Source organism: Varroa jacobsoni, unplaced genomic scaffold (assembly GCF_002532875.2).
Source record: "Varroa jacobsoni isolate VJ856 unplaced genomic scaffold, vjacob_1.0 contig03056, whole genome shotgun sequence".
Classification (NCBI taxonomy): Eukaryota; Metazoa; Arthropoda; class Arachnida; order Mesostigmata; family Varroidae; genus Varroa; species Varroa jacobsoni.
Genome location: NW_019214940.1, coordinates 15,524 through 39,475, shown reverse-complemented (window position 1 = coordinate 39,475; position 23,952 = coordinate 15,524). Strand labels below are relative to the sequence as shown.

At 42.2% G+C, this 23,952-nt stretch overlaps 2 protein-coding genes across 2 annotated transcripts; one reads left to right on the top strand and one right to left on the bottom strand.

The window, feature by feature from the left end:
* Window positions 1-76: 76 nt before the first annotated feature.
* LOC111272712 (uncharacterized) lies at window positions 77-20,726 on the top strand (the record flags this gene model as incomplete). Its single annotated transcript, XM_022854289.2, is given in 6 exon segments — window positions 77-226; window positions 6,867-7,028; window positions 8,916-9,016; window positions 9,440-9,591; window positions 10,985-11,255; window positions 12,001-20,726. Coding segments are annotated over 6 exon segments (3,500 nt in total), but the record flags the coding sequence as incomplete, so codon positions are not given.
* LOC147751825 (uncharacterized) lies at window positions 20,646-23,505 on the bottom strand. Its single transcript, XM_086973373.1, has 2 exons — window positions 22,711-23,505; window positions 20,646-21,630 (listed from the first exon to the last, which is right to left on the bottom strand). Exons 1-2 carry the CDS (start codon window positions 22,831-22,833, stop codon window positions 21,448-21,450), a joined length of 306 nt encoding a protein of 101 aa, XP_086829499.1. The 5' UTR covers window positions 22,834-23,505; the 3' UTR covers window positions 20,646-21,447.
* Window positions 23,506-23,952: the final 447 nt, after the last annotated feature.

The following is a 23,952-nucleotide window of genomic DNA, read 5'->3' as shown; positions in this document are numbered from 1 at the left end:
TATATATAGTAATACATCGAATTTTAATATAACGCTAACAGATTCTCTTCGTTTTTTGTATCGATGTTTTTTGCAGATTACAAGCCAGACAGTTTATCGTTGCTATTAAAGCTGCTCCGGCTGGAAGAGTACGAGGCGACTTTGGTATCGCAGGGGTACGACTCCGTTGACAAGGTGGCCGAACTTACCTGGGAGGATATCGACGACATTGGGATCACGAAACTCGGTAAGGTCATCATACCAACTAGTGCACAGAATTAACCTGACATGTATCATTCACCTGCAGGTCGAAGCAGCTACTAGAGGTAAACCCAAATGGGGCGCTCGATGGTACTGGTTTGATGCACTTTCGTACCCAGTGCTATATAACCATACAGGTTGCACTAACGTGGTCCGTAAGATTTGCTGAAGTAAATTAAGAATCGTCCGAATTAGCCTGTTGCTACTAGTCGCTTGATTCACAAGCTGATATCATAGAGGCAATGTTTCAGGACGTAATTCTTTATGTGATCATTAAATAGTATAGTATGGAACAAGTAACCTTTTACTGTGTACAACAATGGTAAATGGTTGTAGTCGATAAATTTTTAAGCTAAACATATTATAGATACAAACAAATACAAATGAGAATTAATAAGTGCAACTTATGGCACGACCTATTTTACCGGGTCCCATTTCGCGACATTTGTTGCCATTGCTTACGTAAAGGTCTTTATTTCTTTCGTGCTCCAACCAGACTTCTAGCGTCCGACTCTAAGTATATGGGGTGCCTTCCTCTTTTACCAAGGATTTTACCGAACACTGATTTTTTATATAGAATAAACCTATACTATATTATGCTGTTGTAAATGCTTCTACATGTATACTATGTCTAACGGGCCAGATTAGCCGAACGCTACTCCTTTCATAGACGATCAGAACGTTTTTTATCCAAAAGTAAAATCGCGTTGTCGATCGCAGTTGTCGCGAATGAAACTCTTCCCACGGGCGTCGTTATGTCTTCGAGCTTTGGCTGGCCGCCCAGCATCTGAAGTTCGAAAGGTCATAAATATATCCGAAGTTTACTAATAAGAACTGTCTTAAATTTCTCTTAGGGGAATCGCCAAAAACCATTTTTTTTTATTGTCATCAATATTTGCTCTCGGTGATCTCCCCTTAGGATACTATTGGACTCATAAACGCTTTAGCGCCTAGTCTATCTCGAAAAATAAATGTTTTCGCTTAGGAGCACAGTAGGCTATAAAAAGACTAAAAAAAAAAAAAAGGCGATGGACAAATCTGAACTGAATTGGTTAGATTCGGCTAGGGTTATTAATCACTGTCGTTAGTCAGGGGGGCGTCCTTCCTGCTTTAGCAAAGAGAAAACCCCAAACTATTTCTTCATGACCCTACTATGGTGGAACACCGTTTCACTTCTTGAACGATCATTCGCTTCTGAGCAAAGTAGATTATTATTTATTTGAGTAGCGTATTCAGCGCTAATAGATGTCCAGACATTGTCCCTGCAGCAGCAAATAATTTTATCCTGTATCATAGAGAATTCTGTATAACCAGCCTTTATCTCTACTATACTAACGAATTTTCTGCATTAATTAATTAATTTACTCGTTTCCTGTAGTGCCTAAACAACCCAGTCGTGCCCTGTATATTAAGCAAACTATTTCGGGATTAGTAATGAAGAAAAAAATTGGTCAACTTATACCAATCCGATGCAAAAAACAAAAGTGGCATAACTAGCTAGCTCTTTTCTATCAAGTTTTTATTGACCGTCATAAAATGGCGTCACTGGCAGCATTGACAGTATCTGTGTGTCGCCCGCCACATTCTATTGCTTGAGCCGACATCAACGATGCGGACTGGAGAAGGGACTCACTAATTGGGTCTGAAGGGAACTGTGCCTTCTATGAAAGATGGAATTGGACTTTTTCTGTTCCAATAAACTTGAACATTAGGCAAAATTGTTAGCTGAAAGCAAAAAACACCAACTCCCAGACGACATGCTGCGAATATAAAGAGAATTATAGGGTGCAGGCTGCGGCAATTAATATCCTCGTCGGATTTCCATGAGACATAGGCACGCCTTTCTTCCGCTAGAATTGTTAGATCGAGATAGTGTGATCGCCATCAATGATCGGCGATCTGCTTCGTGTTCATTATGGAAGGGGCCCGGAAGACTGCAATTACTCAACCCTTGGCCGAGCTAGTTGGGTTCGGAAAATACCTTCACTGGGCAGATGACTTAAACGACCTTCGAGTATGGAATATGCTTATAAACTGGCGCAGAGCCTTTCACGCACTGTCGGCTTGCTCAGAACAAAGCGGATTTCCCAGAGCACACTTTACGCGATTCCTATCTTGATACTGTCCGGATATGGATCTGCTCGGATGACAACCTCTACCTGTGGTTAGCCAACGAATACTGCATAGAGCATGCGAGCATACGGAAAAATGCCGCAAGTATAGCAAAGGGCATCGGCAATCTTTGAGGCCAGTTCGGCCTCTGAATACCTTCTACGCTATTGACTGTTAGTTTTAATTTTGACCAGACTCGATTTGAACCTCTATTCATTTACTCGTTAGCTCGCAGCCCGCATTAACTCGTCGTTGCATTAGAAGCAGGAAACCTGACGGCGGGATCATTGCGGTCCGCTCCTGCAGCAGATTCTACCTGCTATGGGGGTGCCACGTGATGCTCTTAGGTCGCTTGCAAGTGATCGAAATAAATCGAAGACGAAAGAGCCTTTAAGGATCCGATCCTGTATTGAAATAGACGAGTTGGATTCGACAGATGTGGTGCGACAGCCTTCCATGTCTCTTTATCGTCATTGATCGGATTTCCCATAAGCCAAAGTCAGAGTTGTCACCTTTTACGATTACTGCTAGTGAAACCGCTAACAGTCTGAGCATTGGACACGGGCGAATGACGCCGTTAATCAGAAAAAACAAAGGAATCAAGGTTGTCTGTAAATTTACCAAGGCAAGGCTATGGTTCGCATGAACGGCATCTTGTGCTGACCGTAAGGAATGTAAAGGGCTATATTAGCTTTCATTACATAAAGTACAGGTTAATTGATGTTTGCTTGTTCAGTTCGATGTAGCTTGCTTAAGCTTCTTCCCTCAAAGCTCAGTCCTGTGTGCTAAATAAATTTACCTTCGCACGGATGTTATTTAGCTAAATTATGTTGTACCTGTAGAAAGAGAGTAGTAGAAATGTACGACGCAAACTAGCTTGTAATGGGTAACTTAACTAACCGCTGGTATCCACGGTAAGTTCTTAATATATAATATTCTACATATAACTGCAATTCGGTAGCAAGTGACTATGAATACACTGATCCAATGGGCAGCGGTCCAACCCTGCTTCAACAAGCTGGCCCGGGTTCGTCACAAGAAGCTTCCAACTCTTATGACGTCGTCCTGCAATAACTAAATTATTGTCATGCAGTCAACAGGGATAATGGTTGAATAATAAAAATCACGTACGTTCCAGTTACTGGTTGTACAGACATACTAGTGGTTCTGTATATCGTACGCTAACTGAGTGTATGCTGTATTGCATAATACCTTATTGCCATTGCTGCAATAGTGAGCCACCTCAGTATTGCGTGAGAAGGCATCACAGACGAGCTCGGAGATCTTCTGTCGAACTTAGAACGCATACAATACTGACTATGACATATGAGGCAATGCCTTGTATCGCGTGAAATTCAGATAAAACCTCTGTTTCATTGGCGACGAACTGGAGCTTAGTCTGGTTGAAAGTATTCCACATAACAGCCTTTGTTTTTCATCAGCTTCAACGAAATATTTTGCGATTTAAGAGTCTGGAAAACAGTAACAACTTAAAGCGTTGGTTTTAGTCTATCACAATGCTTACCTGTTGTATTAAGGAACACGATAAGGCTTTTGCTCGTAGAAGTGCTTTTTCGATTCGAGGGGAAATTTACGGTACGGTCTACAGAAATACGTGACAAAATCAAGGAAAAAATGTTAAGTTTCAACAAACTTTCTAATACGATATGTAATAAGCGAAGTTGATGATCAACTAGACCAAGTATTTTTAGCAACATTTACCACTTATGATTCATTATTAATACTAGTAAGCTATATTACTTGTATATTTATTTATTTTAGCACATTATATTTTATCTATTACATGGATTATTTCATGTGTTTCCCCGCTGTATTTGCCTATTTGAATATGGCGCCTCCCACTTTTTCAGTAGCCACCTCTACCTGGATCGCTTCCTGGATCATTTCCGGTATGGTAACCGCAATACTAGTAGCGTCCTAAAATGCATCGCTAGGGCCTCACAAACCTGCTTCTACCGTCTGTAATAAGAGCGCGGTATCAGCAGCTAAACATTCGCAACACCTTCCTTCCGGCCGTTGCCTTCGTTACTGAAAGGAACATCTCCGCACGCGATTTTTTGCCCTTGACCGCGATGCTCTACACCTGCGAGTTTTCTTCCAGTATTTCATGTCTTTTCTGCGTCGTCGTTGACGCTACGTCGACATCAAGACTGGCACGCCTGGCTGGCGAAAGCCGGGGATCTGACCATTAGAGGGTAATAGATTTACGAACGACCGTTCAGACTCAATATAGAGCAGTGCTGCAGCTAACGTAATACGTTACCATTCGCTACGTCATCTGCATAGAATCGGGCAAGATGAACTTGATCGGAGTAAAAAAGCGATAACGGCCATGCTAGAGGCCTGTTCGTTCCGTTCGTCCGTCTTCGCTGCTGATGGGTCGACAGACAGATAAGCAAGTCGACTTTGCACAGATTATGGTTCGTGTGCCCTCACGCTAGGCGGTTGCCGAATCACATCACGTGTGTGGAGTGGTGTCGAATAGGAAACTTGATTGGAGAGGGGTCTAGGCGAGAGGAAGAAGCTAGCTTCACCGGGGGGAGGGGGGAGGGGCTAAGCCATACCGTAAATCACAGGGTGAGCTAGGCACAGATTCGGAACATGGATACGCTCACGCGAATACGGTGATTCGATGGTTTTGCATGGCCACGAGCAGTCGAAACATATCGATTAGAGGGGTCAGTGAGCTAAGCAGTTCTGGGTTCGTTGACCCGATTTGTCATAGACGACCACAGACAGCTATGCACTGTGCAGTGCCGTTCCGTACCCTCCATGTGTTGTTCTGGCTCTTACCTAAATCTTTTTATTTACGGAGCAGCCTGACGGTGAATAAGTCAACAAAATAATATCTGAATGTGTCGTATATTTCTCTTTCGTGTTACATAGTTTCTCAATGAGCTAATCAAGCAATTGGCCAAACAGCCTTCACCTTTTCTACAATATTTCCCCTTTCTTCTCTCTCTGAAGTAACAATGACCGCCGGCGATCAGAGAACCTGTCGTCAAACCCCGCAATGCTAAGCGTATGTGACGCCAGGACACCAAAGAGAGGTTGGTCACCGAACTTTGGCCGTCTATGTGGACCTCAGATATCAATGACTAAACCATATCTGAAACGTAGGCCTAAGTACTTCATTATTGTGTTACTGCCTTTAGTTATAGTGCTACATATTTTGCAGAAGTGCTGCTGATTCTAATTACATCAGTGGACTAAGAATGAAAAGCTCCTTGAGAATTCTACATAGAAGCCTAGATCTAACTTATAAGAGAATTTTGCTCCACCCTGCGGTTTCAGTTGTAAGTGTTAGGCGCTACTTGTACTCCTTCTTTCCTCCTCGTGCTCCTCCTCTCCACTCTCCTGCTTGTGGATGCACGAGCGTTCGGATTTGTCGGCCAAACGATTGTTAGTGCATGGGACTTCTCAAGATTTACACATTGACTAGCTTGCTTTGTTGGAGATATGGTTATCTGGGAAGGCGATCTATATGCGATATATGCGAAACGCATCTAGGCTGGAGGTGGATATGTACGCTAAGGTAAAAGCAGCACTGTTTACCCACGAGTATACGCAGCACTTCTCGTTGGCGGTTTTGATCTGACTCTCCTCAGCGTAGAAATAATTTATATGTAATGTATGCGTGCACACTCGGCAAGAACAATCGGTGTACTATTAGGCACGTGTCTTAGGAGAAAGTGAATAGACCAGAATAAGTTTCTTTCTTAGCAGGATATGAAGCGAACTTAAAGGATTATTCCGTCTTATGAAATGATAGTAGTTAGAATATAGAGACAGACAGTATGAAAATAGGCTATATCCTAAGGTCGACTTGAAATTTAGCGCAACTTACAAGACGATCCACATCTATATATACCCTTCTAGCAGAAACAGTTCGTTCGAGGGTCGACTGCGGCGCGCTCCAAGAAACGTAAACACATTTCTACTAGATGTAATGTTTGTCAAATGACAGGTCCCACTGCAATCTGGCAATATCATTTCGCTCCTGTTGTAGGCTGCTTCCGTTGTAAGAACATATTTAATACCTTTCCAAGTTGCCTAGTCATTATACCTCAATGACGATAATAGAAACTTGAAGAAGGATGTAACTAAGTAGATACAATGAACAGACAGATTGGGAAATGGCCAGGCAATGTGTATCCGTCAGGCTGCGATCTCTTGTAGTTCTTTCCAATTGCCTTAGGCAACGTAAATCGACGTATGTCAGGCGTATATGCTGGCGAATCCCTACATAATTCTGGGCCGGATATACTAGTCGTCCCAAAGATTCCCTAACGTATAAGCCATATAGGAGTCACCTCTGAAAAATGTACATACACTGCAGTTGTTATATTATTGACTGAAATAATTATTTGAATCTTCTGTACAATAACCTAGAGTAGTTCCGTAACAGATACTTTAGGTTTGGCTATATGAGTGCTGTATGCTTGTTCTGTGACATAATTTCGTTAAATTATTGTTGAACTTCATGCTTGCAGGCCACCAAAAGAAGCTCACGTTAGCCATAAAAAAAATTAAGAATTTTCCACGATTCCAACCTGCCTTTCGCCCACTAGCTCCCTCAAGCTCATCCCATCACTCTTTTGCTAGACATTCATCCATCGATCTCGGTAATCCGCACGCGCGGCCAATCACAGTTCGTAAGTACACTCTCAGCTTTTCCATTTAATTTGTATAAACGTATTATATTAATTTTTTTCTCATACTTTCTTATTCTTAAAGAGACCTATCAAATTTGAGGATGCTGCCTCCAGCGAGGGTCGACCTGAATCGCATAGCATATATATAGTTCCCGCTGAAAGAATTAGTTGTGTATGATTTGAAAACATATTTTCTATGCCGGTGCCTGCCCGACAAGACGTGTCGACCTTTGTCAAGATTTGTGTACCAAAAAGTCGCCTGAAACCACGCGTGTTCTCTGGCTTCGTTTCTCTACCGACACAATCGTTGTTGCTAGCGGTTAAATGGCCGCGGTGATGTTAGTCCACCTGTGTCCCTTTCGCCTTGTCTTGGCAAATCTCTCGAGCCTTAAGTTTACCTCTGATCGGCGATTCTTTAGGGAGCTAGTTTGTCATAGAAAGTGGCCGATTTCGTTGTTGAGATAAAACTCACACTACTACCAACAGGGAATGGACTCACCGATGGTTAGGTGATTGCGATTTCCTTTCGGCTCATACCATGCCGTCTCACTGCGAGATCGTTGCGTAATGCGGATCTGCAAACCATTTTCTAACTAAACGCTGACCTACGCAGTCCTAAACGATTCGTGGAACACCGACGGTATGGCGGGACAGCGTCGCAGACCAAAATCGCTATGAAAAGGGATAGAAGGAGAAAAAGATATAAGAACGCGTTAGTGAAATACTAATTCATGGATAACCTCGCACGGGTACTTGGTAGTGGTGGGGATGATGGGGCCAGAAAGTAGGAAAAAACATTTTGTTTTCAGCCGTTTGGCGTTGGATTAGACTCTTTGTCAGATTGCTATGAACGGTTACCTTGCACGTGACACTGTATATCGCTATCAGGTCGGGGCCTGCCATTCGCGTCTCGCCAGCTGGATTGATTTAGCAAGAAAAACAGACGCGTGTACGGCACTGGGGTAAAAAGGACATATGGTATAGTCCTACGAAGAAAAAAAGCGAAGAAGCGAATAAAAATGGCCGCAGGGAAGAAGGACAGAGCGAAATCTGTGACAGGCTAACATGTGATGTCAGCAAGAACTGAAGTGGTAGGTGGCACTACTCTAGACCCTGCCAGTGAAGAAGAGGGGACTGCATCAGAAAGGACATTAATAAAAGAAAAAACAGAGGCAAGGCTTCCCTAAGTGACGCTCTTACCACCAAATCATCTATCTAAAAAGATCTCTAGATCTCAATAAAGTCAATGCGCGATGATAAACTGCTCTTTTCTTAGTATCTCTAAAACTACTAGTGGTCGATAGTAGTCGACTGTAAATAGAAAGAAGTGAGCTTATTACAAGGAAGATAGAAGCTGCCAATATTTCAATAGGCACAATTATTCCGTATCCCATCACCAAGAATTATCGTACGTTTGCACAAGGTTAAGCGTCTATACAGATCATTGCTACAGTAACTTTTAAGTGGTTTGCGAGGGCATCCGTATCCGCGTCTGCTTTGAATTGGGTTAATTTTCATAAAAATAAATATAAACGTGATGAAAACATAGTAGAATCGTATATTCTTTAGGGTTTTCGACAATAATAGTAAATTTTAACAAATAAAATAATAACCGAAAGGACCGCTAATGGATCTTGATGTGATTCAGTTACCTGCTCTAAGATAGCGCGATCCAGAGAATTCAGTCGCAAAAATACGAACAGGAAGAACAGTACATAACATATGGTTACTATGAATGTAAGAGGAGCAAAAATGAAGTATTAGGTAACCTTCCGCCTAAGCAAAAGGCAACTTTCCTCAACTGTAGTGCCGTTCCTCTGATTTCGTTTACCGCATAAAGTATCCATTTTATATTTTTACAAAATGCTATCGAGTCATTTTTTTCAGCCGTCCCCCCGGAGCAATATGAGTCCGCCGCCTGGATGCCTACGCCTTTGCAGCATTCTATCTCTCAGACAGAGTCATTGACTTTGCCTCATCATCGACAGGTATAGAGAAATGAAATAAAATTTGATACCAAATATTTCAGCGTAATTTTCACATTAAAATATCCGATGGCTAAGGACAAAGAACTTTCAAGTTTAACGAATAAAACCTCTATAGAACTTTTTACAACTTGAGTACTGTCCTATAACCGTTTGCTCTCGAATCGGATCGCATTGTTTAGCAAGATCTGACACACATCGTAGGAGATTAAGAACTGCGCAGTTTTAGAGATATATGCAGGCTAGCCGCTGCTTAAGGACGCACAATGTATAGCCTAGACCATCAAGTGTACGTTATCATATAATATAGATTAAATGAATAATTTCTATATTTTTTTATAGGTAGCGATTATGTAAATTTCTTGTTTCTGTCCTCCTGAAAAACGTGTTGTCATGGCATTTTTTTTTTGCTTGTGTCGTCCTTAGGTAAACGAGTTCAATCGGCAGATCGAAGTGCAGCTTGCCGATGAGCAGTTATATTTCGCGTGGCAACAGCAACAGGAGCACGACGCGATCTTCGCTCAGCAACCAGCGCTCAGAGGGCGATCCCTTGAAAGTCTCGAGCACAATTTTGAATGGTAAGCGGTGATCTATTACCAAAAACCAGAACTGCTAACCATTGTGCACATCCCAGTCGATTTAATAACCAAGAACACTTTTTCCGTCCTTGTATGCCAATAAGTACGAATAGGCTAACTTTACGAATAAATTATGTACTATGTAATAAAATTTTTTACCAGTAAGTTGAGCTTCGGTTTGCCCCTTTCGTGGACCAAGTGTTACCGCTAGCGACTCCGGCCATTGTTGATTTTGCTTAAATCGAACGCGACCAAATCGACCCCCAAATAGGTATAGAGGCGCTAAAAAAAAGCACAGGTCGGACGTTCTCAAAAATAACGAACGGCTTTCTGTTATCTAAACGCAGCACATTTTCGAATACTTCACTCAAACATTCCCTCCCGCTCAAGCTGGCGATCGGCACCAACGAGATGAAATAAGAACTGGCTACGTTGAAAAATAAAAATTACCTAAAAACATCAAGTAATTTTACTTAAACTGGGTCCGAATTTAGGCGATTCAATTAATATGCAACTGTAAAATAAAAAATTAAACATAGTAAATAAAAAATTAGAAAATCCAGCTGCTTTTCACTCTGTATCAAACTGCAAGCCGAGAAAGGACAGCGCCGAATTTCTCAGCATTGTATTTTTTCTAGATACTTCTAAGTACCTTTTAGGAAAGCTTTAGATATCTGTATAATACGGAACAGGGTGCTTAAAACTAAACCGCTAACATAGCTAACTTTAGTTATTTTTCAACACAGAATGTAAAATAGTATGCTATAGTACCTTGCTGATCGTTGATTACCTTAAAGTGGCAATTCAAAAACATGTTCTATCGCGATTTGACCTTACTCTCGCATAGCCATGTGGGCAAAGTTACTTCAATGGGCGTTGCCTGATGATCGCTGAGCTGTCTACAAAAAACTTCTACGACCCTATGATGATATGAGTTTTTAGATCTAATTTAATAAAACGACAACGTCAATCTCCTATTTTTTTACAATAAACAAATATAATATGGTTCTCAAATCTTGGTTTAGCTTGATTTAATATGAAATCTACTGGAAGGCACAAATGACAAAGGACTTCTTTTCTCAGTACCTCTAAAACTACTAGTGCAAACGTTTGTCAATAATCTCTCAAAATTTTGTAATACTTTAGTTTTTTTTAAAAAGTTTTTCATGTATCTTTAAAACGGTACATGTAGACACTTTTATATATTATATTAATTTTACAATACAACAAAATAATTTCCTATAATATTACAATTTCATGTTATGCTTTTTTGCTTGACAAATTTCAACTGGATTAAGGTATAAATATAAACGCTATAATATACGTGGTCTCTCTTTTTACATTATCAATTTACAGATAATTAATCAATGCCATTGTTGTCAAATTCGATTAGGTACGACTTGATGAATAGCTGGCGCAATCAGATGATGACTGATGCGTCTGGAGGTGGTCCACATTATATTGAAGGCACTTCCACTTTACAACGGCCTCGTGGCCTTCTCGGCCACAAAACGAACTCCCGACCAGTTGCGAAAGTACAGGGCACTTCGACAGTTTCCATACGTGACCAAATAACCACAAATGCATCAGGCTGTGGTTCTTCAGGACAGGAGCACGGAGATGCCACGGATGAGGCCGCTAAGTCCGAATTACTCGCTGGACAAGTACGCTTATACCTTACACATCTAGTAGCTCCTTGAGAGTAAAAATAACGTGTCTGATACATAATATAACGCATACGAGTAAAACTCTATCAACATTGAGCATATTTGCCTGCAGCTCAAACTCATCATTTAACCTATTATATTTATCATTTCTATAATGCATATCTAAATAAGCGAGCTTATTGATAGCGGAAAGTAACTTGGGTCTTGAATTTGGGTTGCAAAGAAACATTTTGGCATCGCTGCTTTAAGTTCTGCGGACGTGTTATGTACACTCACTGTATGTGAACCACGTATGACTTCCGAAATCCTCATTAGAGTGTGATTATGCCCTCTGAAGTCTTCATGAGTCAGCATGTCGTTAGGCGCCAGCTTTCACGTGATTATTGGATCATATGCCGAGGGTACAATCGCTTTTTGTATAGTAAGGCGGTGCCTTTAAATTTGATTAGTGAGCTCCCGCCAAAATAATGCTTTAAAATTTACATTTAGTTGTGACTAAAGGTACAGTACAAAACTTAACGAAATGTATCGTTGTTTACTTTTTTTTTTATAGATACCTATCAATATTCTGTTATGTATATATGCACGAATTATACTAGAAATTCTGAATAACCTGCTCGAACTAACGACCCAATAAAAATGCCATCTCAGCAAGCGCATTTACTGTGGTTAATACTAACTTCACCAATAGCTTCGTTGTCTATCTACTTTTGTTTGCTCCTTTTTTTCCAACTTTTTTTAGGGCCCAATCCCCCCGAAACGCGGGGGTGGCAGTAGTGTCCTGCCGCCAGCAGGCGTAACTAAAACCCACGACGTGGGGGACACGGCGTTCGCGACGTGTGTCCAAAGTCTGACCTCGCGTTTCACCCTGGACACGTGCGAGGGTGGCGAGGGTATCGAAGGAAGCTCGAACGCGCTGAGCCTCTCCCTAGCCGCCCACGGTGACGCCCACGCACTGGCACTCGCTCGTAGTCAGCTTTCCTCAGCCAGTTCCGCTCATATCCCCTGGCCGCCACCACCGCCGGAACCCCCAGCGACCGCTGGATCGGCCGGGTCGCTTCCTCTAAGTACCAGTGGCAGTTCCACTACCACCAGTCCCAGCGGTCCCTACCGGCCACCTCGCAGTCCCCGGAGGGAGCGCTCCCCCGTGCCCCCCGGAGACAGCACGGCCTTGGCCCCGCAAGTGATTGAACTCAATCAGGCGATGCAGAGCGAACTGAAGATAAAGCTCAAACAGAGAAATCACCAAGCAGTCGGCAGTAACAATCCCGCAGTGGCCGCTCAGGACCAGCACCTCAAGGAGCTTCCGAAGCCAGCCAAGAGCGACGCCGATCTCGAGCGGGAAAAATTCCTCGCCAAACTCGAGTCCGTACGGAAGAAAAGTGAAAGAAAGGAGGGTGCGGTTTCAACAAGTGGCTCAGGTATAACAGGTGCAGGTGGGTTGGCAGCTGTTAGTCAACACCAGCAAAATGGAAAAGGGCCATTGTTGGCACGCAAAGGCGTCGACAAAGACAAAGAGCATAACAGTGATAGGAAAGTGACAAGGAAGGACGGAATCGAAGATCCAAAAGACAAAACGGCGAAGGAAACCACAGCAGGCTCAGTTGGCAAAGACGCTGCGAAAGGTTCAATATCGACACCATCATCACAACAGGTGGAACTCAATAACGGGAAAAAAAGTTGTTCGATGAACAGAAATCCAATAGAGAAGGAGATTCGCTCGTTGCAGGAGTGCGTGGCGTCCGTCATGGATCCGAAAGCAGAGCCAACGACCGTATCACGATCGGGAACGTCCGTGGAGGATGACCCGACAGATTACGACACAAATCCCTTCACCGCCCTATTGAGCAAAATCGAGAAAAACGTCGACAAGGAATTCTTGGCAAGGAAGCGGAACGAGAAAGCCGCCACTGCCAAAACTGCGTCATCAAACACTACCACGACAACAGCAACGAAGACAACAACGACAGCAACGATGACAACAAGCAACAGCAGCGCTAGACCCTCTTCGGGCAATGGCACTCACACAACTAACACAAGTGTCCCTAGCCATAGTCATTCTAGCAACGTGGAGAGAACGATATCTTACTCTACGGCTAACAATAACAACAACAAAAACAAAGCCAGCCACGCCCATACAGTTAGTAACAATCATAGATCCAGCACAAATGGTGCTAGCACCAAGATAGCCAGCGGTAGTGGTGCTGCTACGGGAGTAGGACCAGGACTAGATAATAACAGTCTTGTAATTGACACGAGCTTTAAGCGTCTTTCATCTTCTTCGAAAGGTGGTCCTGGCTACGGCCATCATCAAAGCCAGCCCGCTGCACCCTCAATAGACATTCGACCGATCGAGGTCAAGCTGGAGGGGCCAGGTTTCGCTGGCACGTCAACCATTAATAACCTCAACCGGCCATATGAGATAGCCCGCTCAACGAAAGCCGAGCCGATACTCACACAGAACAAGTTCTTTAGCACAATTGGCGTCGAGACAAAGGTCATTAATCTTGAGGACAGACCGCATCGAAAAAGCGATGCGGGCCTACCCTCCGCACGAGTCATTATAGGGAACAGTTATAGTGGGACGGCATCAAGCAATAATAGTGGAGACAATCATCAACCACACTCGAGACAGATTTCGGCAGATGGTTCACGGATGGCGTCAACACCCGGCCATTCGATTCCAACAGGGATACCTGTAAGCAATAAACATCATCAACTAGCCAGTACTACCATCAATGGAAACCACAGGGTACACAGTCACAGCCATAGCCAAACACCGTCGTCACAGAGTCAAGCGAATAACAAACCTGCGATGAAATTTGGAAAACAATCAGACGGCGCCACGGTCGTCAGAGTAGGCCCCGACGCCTCCCAACAGCTGCAGGCGGCTCAGGCCGAGTTTGACAATAAGTTTGAGAACCTGAATAACGTCAGTAAAGAATCAGAGAAAGAGAAACGAATATTGGAAGTTCAAGAGGTTTACGAAATATCAGACGAGCAGTCGGCCGGAAGTCTTCGTGAAGGCCTGGTTAGTTCGGCGAGAAAGATCTTTGAAATTGTTGGAGGAGGAGGAACCTCCAAAACGTCGCCTGGCAACAGCGGTTCACCGTCGCCAGCCATTCCTCGACGTAATTCGGTAAAGCGGGACAATGTCCCGGCACCGCCACCTCGGCCACAGCGTGCGCCAGAGGTACCGCCACGGAACCTAACACAAACTCTGACGACAACGGTGGCAAGTGGTGCTGCTCCACAAGATTTCTACATAGGAGAATCGAGTACTTCCGCTGTGCATCTACCGTCAAAGAATCCACCACGTAGGGTGCCGGAAACGCCAAAAGTCATACAAGATATCGAGCACATGCTCTCGAGCCTAACAGATCAGTTAGATGCAATGCTGGACTAAACCTTGCGCGAACCTTACAGTCGACCCCACTTACCATTACACGTATATAAACCCATACACACACGCAATTACGTTGAGGCTGCCTTGTTTAACTACTCCCTTAATCAACTAGAATTACCAGACTAGACGAAAATAGGTACAAGAGGATAAGCAGGTACAGCATTCGCATCTGGGCTCAGGGTGCGTGCCGACAACTGAAAAACCCACAGATATTATTATTACTACTACTAGATGTTCATGCAAGCTATCAAGTAAACGACGATGTTGTATCTCCTTCCACATGCTATAATAAAACTGCTATATATAGTGTATAAGAAGAACCGCCGTTGATGTCGAAGCGGACCTAATTGACCCACAAGATGGACAATATAGCTGCAGAAAAATAGGGGCCACAAAAAGGCAAAGCAATAAGTATATGATACTGCAAAGAAAAACATTTCTTTGACTATTAGCAAAACGCTTGTATATGGTGAAATGGTTTGATTTTGGTTAATAAACATTTATTATTGTAGGGATAGGGGAAGCGGTAACATATCGGCTCACCCAGTGCCATATAATCGCTTATACATTGGTTAAAGCAAATAGATAAGTTGTGCCCATGGAACTAAATGAAAATCGTCTATGATCTTTGCGTATACAAATGGTTATAGGAACGATAAAAAAAAAAGAAAGAATCAATTAATTTTACGTTTTTTTCAGATTGTCGGCAGCATGTACTGTTCATCTTTTTTTTTTAAAGCAAAATTAGTCTTTTTTATACGTTTTCTTTGAATCACAATGAAACAGCTTTGCATTGTCCTAAAAGGCCTCGCTGCTATTGGCATCAGAGATTGGCTTCAGCTGAAAGTCACATCTGCTGTACAGTTGGACGAACGGAATCAACGATCACTCGCAGCAGACCCAGATAAAAAAAAAAACAAAAAAAGGCTAACTTCCCCTTACGAATGTGAAAGTAATGTTAATAACAGGAACATTCGTGTCCTCTTTTGTTGCGAGGCTATCTCCGTGTCCTCGGACAAGGTAGTCAAACCGCGAAATACAGCGATAAGTAAAAGACGCATTAGATTGTCTAATTATCTCATAATGCCAATAATCGTAGCCTACGAAACGTGGCGTGTAAATGGAACGCGTGAAAACTACGCGGACCATATGATTCGAATGGGATCTGTTGTATGAATGATGGAAAACGTTTACTGTACACTGACAATATAGCTTTCTTCGCCAACGGCTTAGAACGAGGGTTCGACCTTTATCCCTACCTACTCTAGATACAGATAAATCCGCACATAGTTAGGTGCACATATTATATATGAGAATTAATTAATATAATTAGAAGGGAAAAAAAGCGAGAAAGAACATGTTCAAGCTACCGAATCAACAACGAATCTAGAATGCACGTAAGACATATACCAGGAAAGATCAATTAACAGGACATGTATATCGTACTTCATAATGCACGAGCGTCAGTTTCGCAAACATGTTGAACTCGGCATGACGCTCGAATACAAATTGTTAAAGGTGAGCCAGAACGCAATACGATGTAACAATGTCATCGAGATTTCCCTTTGTCGAAATCGGATTCCATACCAATACGATACGCGTATAATTAAGATAAGAAAATTATCTAATACGGATGTTAAATTGTATAATTACCTCAACCATAATCATCGTTGCTGTTGACTAGTAGTGCTCAAGGGATATTGGTAACGGCATGCAATGATGTCGATACATAACCACCCGTCAATTCGTCGAAAGGAAGTAAGATTAAGAACTCTAATATCGAGTTGTTCATAGTTACGATGCGTTATAATGTAAAGTAATTATAAGATGGTCGGACTGGGATCTGACCCGTCATGCTGACCGTACAAGTCGCTGACCATCGATGGTTTTCGACAAGTCAACTTGGCTAGTGCTCCCGATAAGTATATACGCAAATATAGTGCGTCAGGAAGGCCATGTAAAATGCCTACGCCACCCATCAGTAACTCATCACTTCTGCGTAGTGTGACACTACAAGTGACCCCGACCGTCTGATCACTTAGAGATCAGATATAGAAATAAAGGACGTAAATGAATATACACAGGTAGTACTGGCTTATAAGGCTGATGAACGTTCTACTGTTGGATAAATATTAGCATTGATGAAGATGCACAAGAACTATCTCGGTCTCTTCTAGAGCATGACGATTAGAAAGACAAATATTCCTACTAATCTACAATGAAATCGGTATCAATTCCCTAAGCCCAGACATTGGCCTTTCGCCACAATGACTAACGATTACATATAGAAAAGTGCATAAGAAACGGTGGCCCAACGTCGCCTAATGAAAATCAAAACTGTTGACCCCAATCCATTTTGCAACTTCATGTTATTACAAATAACAGATAGGGGTAATCATGATAATAATGTTACGGGACAATCCAAATGAACGGGACGCACATTTAGGCTCAATGGTGGTAAATAATACAGAGCAAAATGTGAGCTCGGCTGCAAGCTGCCGCTTACAAACGATCTGCCAAATAAGCTGTCTACTGCACAGTTGGAAATAAAAAGGAACAAAAAGGGTCGCCGTTAATAGCTGTTTCCAATAGCGGCAATTGCGGTCACAGCAGCCATCTTGCAATGATGATAATGATCTTGTAATAATGACACAACTAAAAGCATCTTGTGTTCCGTGACCGACCAGACGTACAGTCTGTGATACCAAATAAAACGCAATACAATAAACGTCTATGTATGATAACATTGTACGGCGTACGCGCTGCGATAGCTACAAACCTAGACGAACCGATTCCGACGTTGGCTAGAGACCCGATCCATTTAGCATTCTATCTAACAACTACGTTTAGTGTAGATGTATGATTAATTTGATGGAAAACGTCAAGAAATCGTGATAAGTTGGTCACTATAGATAGATGAGAAAGCGAACCGAGCAGTAGTGTGAAACGTAATTTGTAACAAAGAAAAGAGCGGGGCTTAGTTTAACATGAGCAAGTAATAAGCCATCCGCTTTGTTCTGTTTTCCTTCTCAGACCTCCTCTATACAAATGAGCGGCTTGGGACCGAACCGCCGTCAAATGTAACATTAAAGCTAAATACGTGGATAGACCGTTCGTAATATCTATAGAACTGAATAGCACGACAAGCGCTATGACGGAATTCGATAACGAGGCAAGGTGACCAAAAAAAAAACAACAACAAATAAGTATCGATAAGGCGGTGACGTGGAATAGAATACAAAAACATAGATATGCTAGGCGAACTTCGAGGATTCATCACAAGCGCAAGCGACACGCTTACCGTATACGCCGGTAACGTTGTCGACGGTCCGTGACCAGTGTGTATCGTCATAAGCGTGTCTCTGCAGAACACGGTCTGAGCACACTCAAATCCATTGTGTAGGACAGTGGAAAGAAACCGACATAGCAAAAAAATGCTATATGCGACAGAATAATGGCGGCAGACAATAGAACGCGGGATTGCGAAGCAAATCGCGTCATTTTACCTATCTTTGGGTATCTTTAAAACCAGCACGACGATTGGTACGGGCGGCCTAAGATAATATCAACATAGCAATATACACTGCGACATACATTACGTGGCCATATAGGACTTTTTCATGTAGCATATACAAATAGTCGTTGTTATTGAAACATATTTGTCGCGATCAGGTACGTTGTTGATTACGTACGTGGTCATAATCGCTGCTAATAATAATTCTATTGACTATATACTAGCGTTACTGAAAAGGGGTCTAGACATATAAGCCGAGCGCATCAACTTCATAGTGTAGATAGGAATTACTCAGTAGAGAGATATATGGTATCGGGAACGAAGTTCGAAGTCATTTTTTTCTCCAAGCAGTGAACATTTTTGGAGCCGTTTCATAATGACGATTTGTTTTAGTGCGCTTCCATCTGTTGAACGTTTGGGTGACGCAACTTCGTATAGACACGCAAAAGCTGGCCGTGCAATCAACATGCACTAACACAATTCCTGTATAGCAGAAGAAAATAGGCTATAATTAATGAGACTATTTATAGAAATGAGTAAATCTACTGAAGAATGAATCATACATATGTATCTATATCAACATGGTACTAGGCTAATTTCAGGAAGATAGATGGGGGCTAAGAGTCGCATTGTTGTTGAATCCCTTGCATGAAGAATAGCGTCATCAATATTAAGTTAGCCGATTGACTTCAATGTATAGCTGTAGTGGGAAAAAGGTCGTTGCAGCAGTTGCGGTAAAAGCATACATGATATGATGGTATCCAGGATCACGACGACTCTGTACCTCGCAGTTGGCAAACGCTATTGGTAAATTTAAATCTATGTGATGGGTAAATCAGCCGGAAACAAAATGGAATCGTTAAAATACGAAATAAACTAGATTAAAAAATACAGCGGATAGCGATGCGTCACAGAGTCTTGTTTCTGTAAGTGAGCACAATCGGTTGCAACAGTCGTTGCTTTGAACGGTTTGCTTCGTTACCAAGCCCCCGAGTGCAATCAATGTCATCAACGGAATAGTACTTAGACAGGTTAAAATAAGAGCAAAAAGGAAAAACAACAACATTGTTACTCACAATGAAACATATCGAAACTGTGTAAACAGTCTACACATACCTTGTTAAAATATAAAAGCAATCTATTAGAATTACTATTACATAATGGACCATGGCTAATGGGGTATCTTGTATATCTATCGAGTAGTTGAATTACTATTGCTCTTACTATCGTCTGTGTTTAAAGCAGTAACAAAACTATTATAGAGCTGCTTACAGTAGTTACAACTATAGTTACTTAAGAACTAGTATTACAGTGCAGGTAAACTGGTTGAATATAGAACGCCGAATTCAAGATCCGCCCACGGCGATCATTTGATTGATTGATTGATTGACGAAAGCCGCTCACCTTAATGGGTAGAGCGGTTGCGTCACGTTCTGCGCGTTGAAACTCTATTCTAAGCGTGAACCTGTCTACTATTGAGCTGTATTGATCAGTGGCTAGATAAATGAGGCAAGGCAGGCTTCAGAGGACCCAAAATGCAGCAAAAACATGAATAACGGATAAAACCGACCCAGAAAGAGGGCAACGATAGACCAACAGAAGAGTACTACTTATCGTGACCTTGTATCCGTGCGACATATCGTATCGATTTGTAACTATGGCGTTCTGTTTTTATGTAAATAAAATAATCATTATTGCAATACTATTATTGTAGAAATAGAAAAAGTAAAAGGGAATAAGGGAGAGAGAGAGAGAGAGAGAGAGAGAGAGAGAAGTCTAAGCGAGGGAAAAGGAAAACGAATGAGCTAAAGATATAACAGTAATAAACGCCCCATTACCTGCCTAAGGTTATGTTAATTTACAATTGGTATTTTTATTCAGAATGGGCTGCATCTCATAGTTAGTGTACACAGAACAAACCCCCGTAGAAACAATGGTGGTGGAAAATTTGGGTTTACTGAATCTGAATCGTTTAGAAAAAAGAGCCAGGGTTTCTCGACCAGCTCAGCACGAACGAGTGGCCTAGCTTCTGGGCCATTACGTTGTTAAACTGATGGGACAACTGTAATGACCCAGATTCGATTTCCAATTGACATGATAAGACTGAGTGTTTCTTCTCTATTCAGACTTCTGCTATGATATCGGTGAAAAATTACTGCTACCATATCGTACAATGTTCCCGCGGTACGATATGATTAATAAGTGGCTTTTTATTAAAGATGTTGTAAGGCGAAAGTTGATTTTTTTAAATCAATTTCACTCAATCTCGCGGCGATCGTCCACCGGGCGGCAAATAACAAAAAGCTACCAGAAAAATGTTTCTCTGTCATAATACATTGTTTAATGTCTTTTCAATTATCAGAACAAGCAAACCCGTAGATATATATGAATGCGGAGAGACTAATCATTTATCCAGGGAGACGAGAACATAGTGACGGCCCTTTGAGAATTTGGACAAGACCTGAAATTTCTTATATTACATTACTTCCTTTATTGTTATCATGATGTTCATTAATAAATAACGTTTGGTAGCGCTTTTTTCTGTCTACACTGTGGCCTAATTTTTGCTTTTGATTTTAGGCTGTTGACAACATTTTGTCTATCTATTTAGATCTATACGTCGAATGCAATTGTTCGTAAACATCTTGTATTGTTATCGCCCAAACTGAGGTAGAAATAACAACTTTCATGAGAAAAACAAAACACGTCTGTGGGTTTTGGAGCAGCCCGCACCATCGAATGCATCTTGGATGTCGCCATTCCTAAATTCGTTTATGGCTGGCATAGGTAAGCAGGACTTCCTTGAGGAGATCGCATTAGTACTACAGCCGAATGTGGAAAGGCTTCAATCTATTTTCGTTCTGCCTCCTTCGAAGGAAGTAAGTATACCACGCACGGGGGCTCCCTAGAGTGCGTGCGGAACACTGATGCCTTCGGTCATCAACCAACAAAACAAGGCAAGGAAAATTCATCGTCGACAATGGATGTCATCAAAAGCTCATATATGCAATTCCTTCTTCGCTTAGAAGTCTGCTCTATTCGAACCATGATGAAATCTGGCTCAACGTTCAATTGATTTTATTGTTTCAGGTGAAATCCAGTGCTCTACTATAGATATACAGATATAAATATCGCGAATTTATCCTGTGGATACTCACGCAGGAGTTGTGGTTGGGGTTAAGTCGTAAACGATACTCCCTGATGGGTCCGAAACGGCTCGAACACGAAATCCGGAAGTTCTCGATTCGGTACTGATTGGCCTTCGCGAGTCACCCGTTTTGGCAGATGATTTGATCGGCACATGAGTCCTCGTCGTAGTCGTTGTTGTTGCTGACTGCTAAGCCCGCTAGCTGCACCATACTGGCACCCGAAGTAGACGAAATCTCATGAAGGTCTGAGCGATTCTCGTATACCCCGTACAATGCCATCGCAGCCAAAATCAAAGCATAGCCCTATATGTCACCCCGCAAGACGAGATCAAATAGACAAGTGCATAAATACCTACTATAACGTTTTTTCTCAACATTCAGTTCTATCGATTAAATAACACGAACACAAATTAGGGTAATAAAGCAATTCTGTACGTATATTCAACACCGGTCATACTACGGCGCTATAATTTGAAAATCCAATTGGAGATAAGTAGAAAATGAGTTTGCAATATCCTGTCCAAAACCCCTTGAGTCTACTATTCTAAAAGTAATCAAAAAATCTTCGCAAGTACACCTTGTACAATTAATTTTGCCCTTGTCAGCAAAAGCTGTCTGCAGCGTTGCGTACAGCTGATTCTGTTTAAGACTAGATTATAACAAAACTATGTCGTTTGTCTCGCTTAGTAACAATTTCACAGTTGGATATGATTTTTAAACACGTCGTTTTTGGATTATCCTGAAAATGTGTTCGTCAGAAACTAAACATTGGAATATTGATTCACCACGCGAATTCGGCTATCGACATTTTCAAAGAATAACAATTATAGTAAATGACAGTACTACGTAAATTTATAGAGTTTAGTAAGATAAAAAATAGGAAAAATTCATCTATGGCCTTTTTCTTTTTTCAGTTTCCGATAGCAGTTCGTTATAATAAACAAATTGACTGCGCCGGGCAGGATTCGAACAGCGCGCCGCTCTCCAAAACCACCGCCCATTTCAGCTATCGCAATAGTACAGCGCTTCCACCATGTAAAAAATCAATTAACGTATTATGTAATATCCAATGCATACGCCAACAGTAGACATCCTGTGGCCGGCACAATGTCTATTATAGTAGCTGATGCCACGTATTAGTACCGCCAATGTACCTATATGCCAATATGAGTAAGTCGCATGTCAAATCTACTCCACAAACGTATTATATGCAATTACTCTACGCAGCTCTCACGCTAACTAGTCCACAGAGAATATAAGGCATTCTAACAGCAGACATAATCCAATCGGTCAAAGACAAATGCGATAAGAACACTAAGCCACTACAACACCAGTAACTACGTTAATACAATAAGAAAACGTTAACGTCAAACGTTAACCCACGTGAACGACCCGAAGACATGTTCCGCGCTCGCAGGTCCAGTCGAATCCAACCGGTCGCGAGCCATAATTGAGGTATGGCGGAGCCTTACTGCGGTCCGTCCGCGAGCCGTGGCCAGCTCTCATTGTTGCCTGCTAGTCATTTTTTCAAGCGAGATCGTCACTTTTTTTTCCTTTGCCGGTTTTCACTTGTTCTACTTTTGTTTCCGTGTCGATGAACTTTTATTCGCGAGTGCTGGGCTGCCCAGGTAGAGGTTAGCTGGCATCATGGCTGTGCTCATGTCTGCACTTCTTCTTTGCATGTGCGTACGCCGAATGCGGGCACAGTGTTAAACAAAGCAGCGCCGTAGCTTTGGGTAGCCGCTGACGAATGGAAATCTGTCGGAGAAACATGATGTTGCCTGACATGTTTTACGCGATCCTTGAGCGCGAACGGGGTAGTTAACATCTTATTGTTTGAGAGAGCGCATTTGCTACTTTTGTCAGTGTTTGGATTGTCGTCGCCAATCGCTGTCGTTGTCGTTTTCGTCGTCGGTTCCTGACGCACGAACATAGAAAAAAAGAGCTCACGAGCAACACGCCGTTACCACACTGTATAATTCAGTTAGAAGTTCATCATTCGTAAAGCAGGCCACCAGCACGGATGAGTTCTATGCAGCTGCTGCCGACGTGAAGTAACGTACCGGACGAAAAAACAAACTGTACCTTGTGACGTAGGCAAATGCAAAGTAACCTCGATTGAGATGACTAATTGGCAACCCATTTCGGCAACGGTGCTCAAGTGTATGGAGTACTTTCTCAGGTATTAAATGATACACCCTGTGTGAAAGAGCTTGCTCCGGCTGTCTTCGTATGTCTATGCATGCAGTGGGCGTATTTCGAAAACCAAACTGTATGACGCTATGGGGCCGGCTTGTCTTTCGCCAGCGTCTAGTTGCAGTTTTTCGAAATTAGCTATCGCAAATAGAAATGTTCAAGTAAAAGCCGATTTTCCTAAACAGCCAAGTTCTCTAATCCGTGAACAGAGACAGTAGAGCCATCGAAGGTTATCAAAACCTGGCGTAATTTCACCATTCAAGGTAAGCAGAGCTAATCCGATATAAAAAAAAAAGCACTACTTTGTAACAGGGTGGGAACCGACACCAAAAATTGCTCAGGTCAGACAAATCTAACTTAATTGAGTCACGCAAAGCATATTATAGATTTTATCTAACAGCTTGCTATTCACTCGAGTCATGCTAAGCG

Coding starts and splice junctions, on each gene's coding strand:
- LOC147751825 (XM_086973373.1), bottom strand. CDS start 22,833: ATGAGAGCTGGCCACGGCTCGCGGACGGACCGCAGTAAGGCTCCGCCA. Junction 21,631..22,710: donor CATGTCTTCGGGTCGTTCAC/GTGGGTTAACGT, acceptor GGTGACATATAG/GGCTATGCTTTGATTTTGGC.